Below are 12,557 nucleotides of genomic sequence, written 5' to 3'. Positions count from 1 at the left end.
GGGAGTGGTGAAAAAAGTATCACTGTAAGGCAAGAATGGGAAAATAAAGGTAACAGCTACTCACACAAGATCAAATTAACGCTTCTCTTATTTTCATTAAGGATGAACACATTAATCCATGGCATAAAGCCAGAAAGCCTAAGAAGAGGGGTAGAAGGGAGAAACGGGCACAAGATAATAAATGAACACAGCCAGCTGGTGAGCAAAACTCAGAGTCTGCTGTACTCCAGCTACAGGAACCAGACATTCTCCATCCCATAATCCCAATGCACAGTAAACCACAAATCCAGGTGCAGGGATTTTAAGTACATTTACTGACTTGGAGGCATTACCACAGGACCAGAGAACAGCAAGGATTCCAGAAGCGAGCCATGGTGGAAGCCGTTTGGGCCTGTGCTTCTCACATCTGTGCAGTTCTTCAGGAAAACTTGCAAAGAAAAGTTTAACTACAAACATGAAATTCAATGGAGAAAGAGATAAAAGGTAGCACGGGTTTACCGAAAGTAGTTTTGGTAAAGGACAACCTTGTAGCACAGTATAAAATTGAAACTTCGGGCATCTAGGAAACAATAAAAATGTGTAGGGGTTTGCTCTTTGTTAGTATCCTAGCAGGATATAAGCGAAAAGGGGAAGGACTTTAGGTTTACTAACCAAGCACAGGGTGAATAGAGCTGGCTGATGGTGTGGTGTGACTGTGAAAAGACAGGGCGACTCCAGTCACCACATATCCAGGAAGGACAGGAAAACATGAGTGTTCCTGTTCCAGGTGCCACCAAGAAGGCTGTCTGAGACACTCCACACAGCAGCCTCTCTAAAAGAAAAGCGTGGTAACCGCGAGCCCGTGGAAAGGCCATTCCAATGACCAGAGCACACCCCCCAGCCTGCTAGACTTAGCTTATGAAAAGGCTTAGCTTATGTAGTTAAAACAGCAAATGAATGGCAGTTGGGTACACACACAGACGGAAAGGGGAAGTAAACGCCAGAGGATAATGTCTGTATAAAAACCCCGAACATGTGCAGATTTAGATGGAAATCAGAAGCAGGTTTCTAGCCAGTCGACAACAGGCTCCACCCGGAGCTACGGCCATACACCGGAGCGGCTGGGGCCGGCGGCGGGGCTGGCCCGGCTCCGCGGAGCGGGCACCGAGCGGCGCGGCCGGCGAACGGGGACCAGAACGGCCTGAGCTCCGCTGCCCTTGTCCCCGAGGGCGCCGCCCGCCGGCTGCGCGCGCGCTGCGCGTCCTCCTCGCCCTCGGCACCGAACGCCTCACACCGCCGGCACCCGCCCGCGCAGTACCGCCATGAGGGGAACCTTCCCGCCGGCGCAGCGCGGAGCCGCAGCCCGGCCAGGCCGTCTCGGGCTTGAGGCGGGCCCGCCCGAGGGCCCCCAGGGGGGCTGCGGGGCGCCGGCGGGGCTGAGCCGCTCCTCGCCCGCCTCAGCTGCCCGCATAGGGCCGCCCGTTGCGGGCCGCGCGTCCCAAAGCCGCCGCCACCGGACCAAGCACTACTGACCCCCGCCCCTCACCCCCCGCCGCGCCGGTACAACGCGCGCGCGCCGCGCCCCCCCCCCCCCGCCTCCTCTCCGACCCGACGTGCCAACGGGCACGTCTCCACTGCCGCGGCCCGCCCGCCCCACGTCAGCCGCCCGGCCCCTACTTAAGACGGCGGCCGGCACCTCCCCGCCCTGCTGCCACAGCACGTAGCTGAGGATACTCGGTAGGTGCGATCGCCTCCGCGGGACGGGTGTGGGGGGGGATGGGGTGCGGGGGGCTGGCTGCTGCGGGGCGGGATAGGCGGCGGCCCCCCGACGTGGAGCTGCTCGGACTGCGGTTCGCTCGGCGCCGCCTGCTCGACCGAGTCCCTTTCGCCGGGGAGCGGCCGGCTACGGCCCCGGTGTGCGGCCCGGTGGGGGGGTGGCGGCGCCCCGCCCTGCTCGGCCGCCCGCCCCTCCCTCGAGCTGCTGCCCCCCGGGGACGGCAGTAGCCCGCGACCGCGGGGCTCTGCGGGGGGGCCCGGGGCTCGCTGGAGCAGCCCCGGCCCGCAGCTCTCGGGGCGGTAGCGCTCCCTCCCCGGCGCGTCTGGGGACTGGGTGCGGCCGAGGGTGCCAGGGCGAGGGCCGCTCGCCGAGCCCAGCGCCCGGGGCAGGGGGGCGGCCGCTGCAGCGCCCCCGGAGCGAGAGCGCAGAGGGCCCCGCCCGCCCCCGCCTGTGCAGCGACGTCTGCGCGCGCAGCGCCTGCGAGGCGGCCCCAGCCGCGGGCTCCCGGGCTGGGCGGGGCTGCGCCAGGGCCCGGACGGCGCCGCCGGCAGCGCCCCGCGGGTGTGGGCAGGGCTGCCGCCGCCGTGCCGCTCCGGCAGAGCCCGCGCTGCCGGGCTGCCGTGCAGCTGGCGACTGAAACTGTGGCGGGGAGAGAAATGGGAATGCCAGGCTCTAGACATCTTAATTCGAAACTGTGCAGTCTCACTTTAAAATTAACCCACGGAGTTGACTTCGAGGATAGCGCCGTGCTTAAGAAGGGCTTGCTGAAGCATTCCGTAACTTCAGCTCTGGAAAGGCTCTCAGGGCACAGAGTAGTAGTTTTCCAGGGCAGTAGAATGGAGATTGTTAGACCATGCTGTGCTTAGAAGTACTAAAATGGCTCCCTGTACTGAAATGTAATACTGACAGCCATTTAGAACAACGTACCAACGCTGGAGTGCCACCCAGCTATGTCTTCAGTGGTTCTCAGGCTGTATTTGAGGGAAAGCTATGGCGAGCTTAAGCAGTGTGTTGTTACCAATACTTCAGGTTTTTTCAGCCATTTTGTTGCATACAGGCACATACTGCCAGATTTTTTAGGCATGTGAACTTTAACATCCTCAAATAAAGTCTGTCTTGCTTGACACAAACATTATGGTGTCAGTAAAAGCTCCAAAGCTTGAAGGAATAATCTGCTGCTTTCCTTTCAGAAGTGCACCATGTCTCTCAAGGATCAGCTCATCCACAATGTCCACAAACAGGAGCAGAGTCATGCCCACAATAAGATCAGTGTGGTTGGTGTGGGTGCAGTTGGAATGGCCTGTGCTATCAGCATCCTGATGAAGGTGAGACTTGGGAGGAAGCAGCACAGTTGTGACTACCTGAGGCCTAAAGAAGGGACAAATAGTAATCCCCCTTATGAGACTGACTGGGCTAGCACACGAGATGAACTTCTGGTTGTACCTTCTGTTGTTTGGGCCTGAAGTGAAGCAGCAATCTTCAAGCTATTGACAAGAGAACAAAAAGCTGTAGTTCTTGTAAAAGAAGTTTACTCTGGTATTGACAGAACATGTTTTATATATCATCTTGACTTAACAGCTGCATTTACCTTTGAAGGACTTTCAGACTCCCTTCTAACTGGGAGTCCTCTAACACTCCTAAACATACAAAAAGATTAAGAACTGAGGGTTCATTTTGTCTGAAGCAGATTGTGCAGTGGAAAAGTTCTTTGCAGTGCGGACTAGAAAAAAACACTCCTGAGCACTCTGAATGACTTGTCCTCTGCATTGCATTGTTATATTGAAAATGCTGTGGTTAACAAAAAGCAAGCCTGGTGTTAACTAGAAAATAGGTTGTTTATGAACAGCTATTAAATTATTCTTTATCATTGCCCTGCTGAATTTTACAACTATTCCACACAGAATGTAGAACATGAAAAGTACAAATCATTCAAAGTGACATCCCAGGAAACTGATCCAAGTACTTTCGGGGAACAAGTGTTACAGATAAGCAAAATTGCTTAAGTAGATCACTGCTTTTAAAATAATTGTAATTTCACAGTTTACAAATAGGATACTTTGCTCAAAGGGGCAATAAACTCACTATTTAATCTTGGTCTCTTGTAGGACTTGGCTGATGAACTTGCCCTTGTTGATGTCGTGGAGGACAAGCTCAGAGGAGAGATGCTAGATCTCCAGCATGGGAGCCTTTTCCTTAGAACACCAAAAATCATCTCTGGCAAAGGCAAGTAGTCTGCTCTAATGTGCTCATTATTTCTGAATGGTGATAGCCAGTTTGGATCTCAATCTGGTCATATGAGTCTAGTGCTTAGCCTGGCATCATAATTATTAAGAGGAAAGCTTGCTTAATTTCTGTTCCTACAGAAATATTACTCAGCTGACATTGTTTCGTATACCTTGTTAAGCCCAGTCCAAGTAGGAACCCTCCAGTTCAGTCATAAGAACCCAAGTAGTTCACCAGTCCATTCAGAAAGATTAATTTCTGAAGTACTTTTATTTCACAGTCAGTCAGCCCCTGAATGCATTACTGTTTACTTCTTGGCTATACATGTCTGATAGCTTTAAGTTTAGTGGCAACCTGACCTGGGCAAATGCTAGCCATCTCATACCTTTAGTTAACTGCACTGGATGCTATCCTGGCAGCTACCCCTATACCCACCTGTGCCTGAAACGTGTGGAATATCACTGCCCATGTTTGGCATGTTAAGATTTTGACATGCCCTTAAGGTTGCCACTTGTGGCAACAAGGCACAGTCTTAAAAGAAAACTTAACTTTCTGTAGAAACAAAGACTAGGGTAACAACCACCAGGACAATTTTTGCACCCTCACCAATACTAAAAGGAACTGAGAACTTCTGAACTGTGTGTAGAAAGAGGTCATGTCTGACACAACCTTTTGTCTGCAGATTACAGTGTGACTGCACACTCCAAGCTGGTCATTGTCACTGCTGGTGCCCGTCAGCAAGAAGGAGAAAGCCGCCTGAACTTGGTCCAGCGCAACGTCAATATCTTCAAATTCATCATTCCTAATGTTGTTAAATACAGTCCTGATTGCAAGCTGCTTATTGTTTCAAACCCAGGTTTGTCTTGTGTTGCCTTAAAAGGGTTTGGCTTAGAGTAGTGTTTTCTTCAGTAATGTGGCATTAGTTTACTAGTATAACCAAGCACAGGCAAGAAGTGTTATCTTCCCTATCAGCACTCAGCAAGCTGGTCCTCTGAGAAATAAACAAAGTTCCCTTCAACATGGGTCTTCAGTTGCCTTTTAAGTGATCTTCCGCATAGCAGTACCCCTGACTGTGTCCTAAGTGCATGTGTAGCATAAACAGCCTCTCAATTCCACCTTTAGAACAGTCACTATGTTCTAAAGAGGTGTGGTGATAGGCATTGGTGTTCTATTCTACATAACTAGCATGCAAATAAAACCCTTACAGATGAACAGAAGATACCATCCTAGTTATCAAACCGCTCATGAGTGGCACTTGTTATCCTCCCTGTTCTACTTACAGTGGATATTTTGACCTACGTGGCGTGGAAGATCAGTGGCTTTCCTAAACACCGTGTTATTGGTAGTGGCTGCAATCTGGACTCTGCCCGTTTCCGCCACCTCATGGGAGAAAGACTGGGCATCCATCCTCTGAGCTGCCATGGATGGATTGTTGGAGAGCATGGAGATTCCAGTGGTAAGTGCCTGGCTGCTACACAGAACTTTTTCCTGAAACTTTGTTTGCAAGTATCTCCAAAAGCTACAGCAAAATGTTGCTCAAAAACCTTTGCACTGCAGCACCCAAGAATGCAAGTCCTGCTTTAAGGTTTTGCTGCACAGAGTAACCCTAGATGATCTACATTTGACCTGAGTTACTCTGCTTTGAAAAGGTCATTACTGTAACCTGAGGAGGCTAAAAATTTCTAGGCTAAGTTGTTCCCATAACTCTAAAAAAAAAAAACCCCACACACACCTCACAACTGAAAAAGCAAAAGGGTAACATTCTCTGCAAAGGACTCCCAAAGGACCTGCACTAGACCTACTGATAGTCACTCAGTCGTCTTCACTGGCATCTCTTAATTACTCCAAGAACTCCATATAGGAATTGAAGTGCAGAGGGCAAGTCTAGAGAACAGGAGAAAGAGCAGTTTTCTCTAACCTGTACTCTAGCAGCACTAGAGCTGCTTCCTGACAGCAGGAACTGCTGCAGTTACCTTCCAGCAGCACTGCTTCTTGACACTCAGGACTCATTTGGAATCAATTCTTTCTCTGAGAAAACTTTGCAAAGTACTTAAGTTTCCTTGTGAGATAATTAATCTATGTGCAAATCTCAGTACCTGTCTGGAGCGGAGTAAATGTTGCTGGCGTCTCCCTGAAGGCTCTTCATCCAGACTTGGGAACTGATGCAGACAAGGAGCACTGGAAGGAGGTCCATAAGCAGGTGGTGGACAGGTAAATACTGATTTTTTTTTTTTTCAATACAATAACAAATTATGAAGAGCTATAGTATCTCTGAACTGCAGTGTCTGTATCTGGTTTCATAAATACCATAGTAGCCCAAAACTAATTATCAAGATGCAGACATAACAGGACTTGAAATAATACTTTAAAGAGTAATGTAGATTTGGCAGAGTTAATTTTTCACCGTTAGTGAACTTTGAATTAGGGAAGTGCTTTAACTTCCAACTTCCCAGTATAACTACAGGCAGTAGCGTAAACTGCAAATACAATTCTTCACTGCTGAGTTCATTTCAGTCCTGTCAGCAAATCAGTCAAGCTTCTGATGTCTCCACAGTAAGGCACCTCCAAAAGCCCTTCTTACAAACTTCAAATATTTCAGTTGATGATACTTGTTTTTTAATGAGTGACTTTGTCTTTGTAGTGCCTATGAGGTCATCAAACTGAAGGGGTACACATCATGGGCTATTGGCCTTTCTGTGGCAGACCTAGCTGAAACTATTATGAAGAATTTAAGAAGAGTGCACCCGATCTCTACAATTGTTAAGGTGAGCAGCCCCTTTTTGCTAACTCAGTTGAGTTTTTCCTGACAGGATATTCTATAAAATACACAGACATACACAAATTCTAGCCTAACTATCCTTACCTACTTTTCAGGGCCTGCATGGAATAAAAGATGATGTCTTTCTAAGTGTTCCTTGTGTACTGGGCAATAGTGGCATCACTGATGTAGTGAAGATGATCCTTAAACCTGAGGAAGAAGACAAATTAAGGAAGAGTGCAGATACACTCTGGGGAATCCAGAAGGAATTACAGTTTTAAATCTGCCCAACCAGTTCACTCTGCAGTTTAATGGGTTTAGTGGTTTGTCTTAACATTGCACTTTCCAGGTTAAGTCTTTCAACATATGTATCTTAACTAGAACACACAAAAAGCTTGAATCTGAACAAGTGATGTTCTTCAAGACACCATTAGGAAACTACGGTAGGGTTTTCCCTGTTCAGACACGCCTGTTCTTTGCCAGAGCTAGATAACCTAGTCAGTCTTGTACAGTGCAGTAGTGTAACAGAAATCCAACACTCAAAGCAGCACTGCCTAGAAAACCCTTTGCCTTTTCCTTATCTTGTTTAATGTTGGTTCAGAACAATAAGTAACTATTACACAATGTCAAACCAAAGTATTATCTCGCAGTTAAAGGATTGTCAACTTTCTCTGCCACCTGATGTAAGTATTTCACTATGGGTAGGTCCAAATCTATTTTCCTAACACTGCTCTAAAATTTTTGTGTATTTTTTTTTTTTAGAGAACCTTATTTTTGTGTACTATATCAGCCTAGTTGTAAGTTTGTCTCCTAAGCATGTTTAAAAAATGTTAAGGTTTCTGCAGAAGACAGTGACTGTCCAACTGTAGTACCAGCTCCAACACCAAATAAACCATGAACTGTTGTTTGTGTCTCCCTTGTTTTAAGTTGTAGGGCTTTGTCTCCAAAATGCAGCTCCACTTGTACCTATCTAAATCAAACAACAGGTAGGAATGAAAAACAATAATGGAAGTATTTAAATACTTGGAACTTAAAACTTGATTCCCATCTTAATGCAAAGAAACAAGCTTTATCAACATGTTTGGAGAGTGGAGAGACAATGCAACAAAGGAAGATCTTCCTTACCTGTACACACAAATGCATGTCAGAAGAACCTCTACATCAAGTACTTGACATCCATAAAAAGTAAACTTGCTGCCAAGCACAAAAAAGCGTCTCCTCTGGAATAGCCATGCATAGAAACCAACAACAACATTATGCCTTGTATTGGGTCTGGCTGAGCCCCGTAGCAGCCCTCAACAGTGCTGTGCTTTTGTCTTAGTAGCTAGAAAGGCAGTGATAACACACCAGCCTTCAGCTGCTGCTGAGCAGTGCTCAGACAGCATCAAGACTGTCTCTCCAACCTTCTCCCCACCTCACCAGTAGGCTGGGCAAGATCCTGGGAGGGGATATGGTCAGTTTGGGTCAGCTGTCCTAGGCATACCACATGACATTTGCTCAGATATAAAAGCTAAGAGAAAGGAGAAGGGAGGGCATTTATTATTTATGACATTTGTCTTCCAGAGCAACCACTACCCACACTGAAGCTATGCTTCCTAGGAAGTGGCCAACCATTGCCTCCAGAGGGGAAGTAGAGAATAACATCTTTGGTTTTCCTTTGCTTTTCACACAAGTGCAACTGTTGCTATTGCTTTCATTAAACTGCCTTTACCTTGACCCGCAAGTTTGGGGTTTTTAAATCTTATTCCCTGTCTGCCGTACACACACCCCCCACACTCCCTTCTGCAGAGGAGGTATGTGATGGAGAAGCTTGGTGGGCACCCAACATCCGGCCAAGGTCAACACACCACACTCTTCAAAGGCCATAATAAGTTAAAGAATTAATCACCTCAATTGTCATTAATAATTTAAAACAATATACTTCATTGCAATGAAGATAGAAAGGCATTATTCTTAGCTTTTTGTAACACTAGGACACAGCATGTAACTTCAGAATGGAAACAGAGTGCCTGATTAAGTCCAGGGTAGATTTCTAATAGGGACTGCATATAGTATTTTTGAATAAGCTGAAAGTGCTTGTGAAGCAATTTCAGTAACAAAGGAAAAGCTGTAGCTACTGTACTGTACTGCTTTCTCTTATATCCACATGACCAAGATAGCACCTGGAATGAGAGCACAGAGCAACAGTGACTATGAATAGTCATGTTTTATGCAGATGATAGGAAGATGGTATGAAGTAATTTTCAAAGCTTTCAGAAGATCCACAGGACTTATAATTCTTACTGCACGAGGTCTCACCCAGCTTTTTAACATGAACTCCAGCTTCTTCAGATCCAATAGTGCAGGAGCGGGCTGGAAACTAGGACCATGCGTGGCAAACAGCTCAGGGGAATGTACTCGAGCTTGTCTAGACAACAATTAACATGATGAGACGTGTTTACAGAGCACAGGGGAGTGTGAGAAGGATGGCGCCAAGGATGGCGCCAAGGAAAGGCAACACCTTGCTGTTAATTGCTGGCAGTTAACCACCAATCAGGGATTGCCTAGGATGCAAGGCTTAGCTTCAAGAACCAATCTGTTTAAAACGCGCAGCTTCTGAAAGTGTATATAACCTCGTGCTTCTGTACAATAAATTGACATTTGCTTGCATCAAGCTGCGCCCCGTCTCTTCATTCACCGCAAATTGGTGACCCCGACGTGATGCATTTAAGGATCTGACGTGAAGGGCTCTCGAATCGCCTATCTGAGCGACATGCAGCGAATCCCACATAACTTCGAATGATCTGCTGAAAGGAAGCAGGAGCCGGCCTGAAATCCCTCCGGAGGTGAGAGGTGAGCTGTGGGAAATCTGTAACGGGGAATCAGGCTTCATCCCCAGAATGAGACGTATATGGACTCATGAAGGTCTTCTAGTCAGATCCGGGAGTCCGTGCCTCAGTCTCCTCAAATGGTGACCCCTATGGTGGTGTTCCGAAGCCTTGGAAGAATAAGGACGGAACTGGTCGGTAAAAAAAGACAGCTCGTGGAAGAGGGCTGCGTTCCGGAGGAGACGGCTTGGCCGAACGATCGTCTTGCTGTCTGGACCAGGCGGACAACCTAAACCCCGAGGATAACGCCTGTATGCATCGAGACAGGTGAGCAGCCAAGAAACTTTAGAGACTTTGAAAGAATGAAAGTGTGTACAGACAGCAGCCAATTGTATGATGCTGCCGCGGAGGGGAACTCCGTGTCGGGAATGCATTTAACATCTTGGTGGCAAATTCTGACTCCTCTTTGCCAAGTGTGGACTAATTCTACTAACGGTGCTAAACCAGAGGAGGCTGTAAATTCCACCGACAGCGCGACTCTTCTCAAGACACCGTCAGCGATGGCGATTCCGTCCACACCTCCTCTGCCCCCAAAGCTTCTGTCACTGATTGCAGCGACCCTCACAACACAGGACCAAGCACGGGAACAGGACAACTCGGACAATGATTTTATTGACCCTGAGAAACCTTTTGATCCAGGTCCTATAGATCTGGAAAAGGAGCTAGACCTTTCCCCCACCCCCTTGTCTCTCCTGATGCATTGATTGGATTTTTGGGGAGGGTGAAAGGGAGTCTGAGGGATTGGTGGCAGGAATGCAAGTGGGAAACACTTCAGTGATGGGTTTTGGGAGTCGCTAGGGCATGTTCAGTATTTTGTCAGACAAATCAACCTGCAGAGTGGCAGCCTGTGCAATACGAGGCTGTTAAAGGGTTAAGCAAAGCAGTGCGGGAAGGGAGGATTCATCATACATTTGCTATGTCCCTTCTTGAAGTGATGGCAGAGCCTTATACACTCACACTGCATGATTGGAAGTTACTGCTTTGTATGGTACTAACTGATACAGTATATGATGTGGTTATTTGATTTTTGTGAGCTATGTGTAGTGGCCTTGACTGAAAACCTTAATCGGGGAATTGCTGTTAACTATGAGCAGTTGGCTGGAGCAATTAACTGTGCCGATTCTGTGACTCAGGCAAGGTATCCCAGGGACAACTGTTTGCAAATGAATGAGACGGCTATTAAGGCAGTCAGGATGCGGGAGTCTTGCCACAGTCTTGCAGGGTCCTAGAGAGTCACTAACTGTAATACTAACTTGATTGATTGGCTTCAGAATATTTTGCAACAAGTCGAACATCAGGAAGCTCAAGAGTTGCTTTTAAAACAACTAGCTGTGATAATGCCAATGAAAATTGTAAACGGGCAACTTTCACAATCGCAACCCCAACGTGTCAAATGATTGTAACGCAGAACTCACAGCAGACTGTAATTCTCAGGCTGAGTTCTGGAATGCAGCATAACAGATTTTTGCTTCTCTAATCTCTTCTGTAAGAATAGTACACGCTCTTAACTTGCTTAGTAAATTAGGCTGCTAGCTTGCTAAACAAAGTAATACTACAAATACTATTATTTTTTTTTCTGGCTTATTAACAGATGTTGATTCTGTCCATCATATGTTGCTACAGAACCGAGTTGCTATTGATTTTTATTATTAGCACAGGGACACAAGTGTGAAGACTTTGATAGGATGTGTTACGTGAATCTGAGTGACCACTGTGAATTAATTTACAAAAGTATACAAAACTCAAAAGCCTTAAAACAAAGATCTGCAACAGAGCCAGGGGCGGGATGCCTTTGGTCTCTTCTCACGGCTGGGAAACTTTGGGCCATGACTCAAAAGTATTACAGGATTTATTATCATTATCTTTAACCACCTTAGTGATGTTTGCCTTATGTCTCCCATGCTTTTTTTTTTCTGTATTCAGTGTTTAGTTGATTGTAACATAAATCAGGTCATGGTCACCCAGCTACACACACCCTTTGCCTCGTCGCAATTAACAAGCAAAAAAGAGGAGGATAGAGAATGTCTGAAGAGAGAGATAGGAGAGGAAGCTGGAGAATATTTGACCTAACAAGAGATGAGAGAACAGCTGGGTATTGTGAAGGAGACTAGGAAAGATAAACATGGTTATCTAGTGTTTAATAGGTGTCTGCATACTTGTAGAGATACATAGCTATGTAACTACATGAACGATTTCTGCCCGGAGCCTGGTGGAGCATACAGCTGCGGTTTGTGTCCGGGCTCAGAGATGTAAATAGGGGCTTCTCTGTTATGGTAAAAGTGTTTCTCTTTGCATAAAAAGGAGAGGGAATGAAGGGAATGACCCCAGAGGTATGTTCAGAGAAGGCATGCGATGTTTCCAACTTTTTGACTGAACCAGTTCTTGTTTGGTGTGCCCTTCCACCTATGTATAATGTTAATCCAAAAGAAGCTGATATTGTTTACACTTTGAATGTCGATAATTGTCTTTCTGTAGATGCTAATGTAGTAGGAGGCTATGATGGGAACGTGTCGCAGCGGTTCTTCTCTTATCCAGAGTAACAGCAGGGAAAGCATTAAAGAGTTAAATCACCTTGTCTGGTAGGCAGTTAAGAATGTGAGTCAAAATTGCCACTGCCTTTGTTGTTGGTTCAGGGACATGGCTGTGAGGATTTGGATGGTATGTGCTGCGTGCATTTTAGGCGCCCCACTGCAGCAACATGTTATCAAAATCTGAGAAAATTTCAGCCTTTTTGGCATCCATTCACTCAATTGGCAGTATTGTTTGTTTGCTATTACCTTGGTTGCTGTCATGTTTGCAAGGGCCCTGCAGAACATGGCAAACCTGGTACTAGCTGTTCAAAAACCAAAAGGGGAAATTGTAAAATTGTACGGAACAGAGACAGTGGGTTATGTTGACACTGATAATATGTCTTAGTTGCTTTTTTTATTTGTTCTATTACTTATGCCTTGTT

General features: G+C 46.7%; 1 protein-coding gene across 1 annotated transcript; it reads left to right on the top strand.

The window, feature by feature from the left end:
- Positions 1-1,567: 1,567 nt before the first annotated feature.
- LOC130156261 (L-lactate dehydrogenase A chain) lies at positions 1,568-7,641 on the top strand. The gene is made up of 8 exons (XM_056354596.1): positions 1,568-1,716; positions 2,947-3,081; positions 3,862-3,979; positions 4,662-4,835; positions 5,262-5,435; positions 6,073-6,190; positions 6,621-6,744; positions 6,854-7,641. The coding sequence occupies exons 2-8, from the start codon at positions 2,956-2,958 to the stop codon at positions 7,016-7,018; spliced, it is 999 nt and encodes a 332-aa protein (XP_056210571.1). The 5' UTR covers positions 1,568-1,716; positions 2,947-2,955; the 3' UTR covers positions 7,019-7,641.
- The last annotated feature ends 4,916 nt before the right edge of the window (positions 7,642-12,557 follow it).

This window comes from Falco biarmicus, chromosome 10 (genome assembly GCF_023638135.1).
Source record: "Falco biarmicus isolate bFalBia1 chromosome 10, bFalBia1.pri, whole genome shotgun sequence".
In the NCBI taxonomy this organism is placed as follows: domain Eukaryota; kingdom Metazoa; phylum Chordata; class Aves; order Falconiformes; family Falconidae; genus Falco; species Falco biarmicus.
Note: the sequence above shows the minus strand (reverse complement) of the source record. Positions and strands in the feature narration are given on the sequence as shown.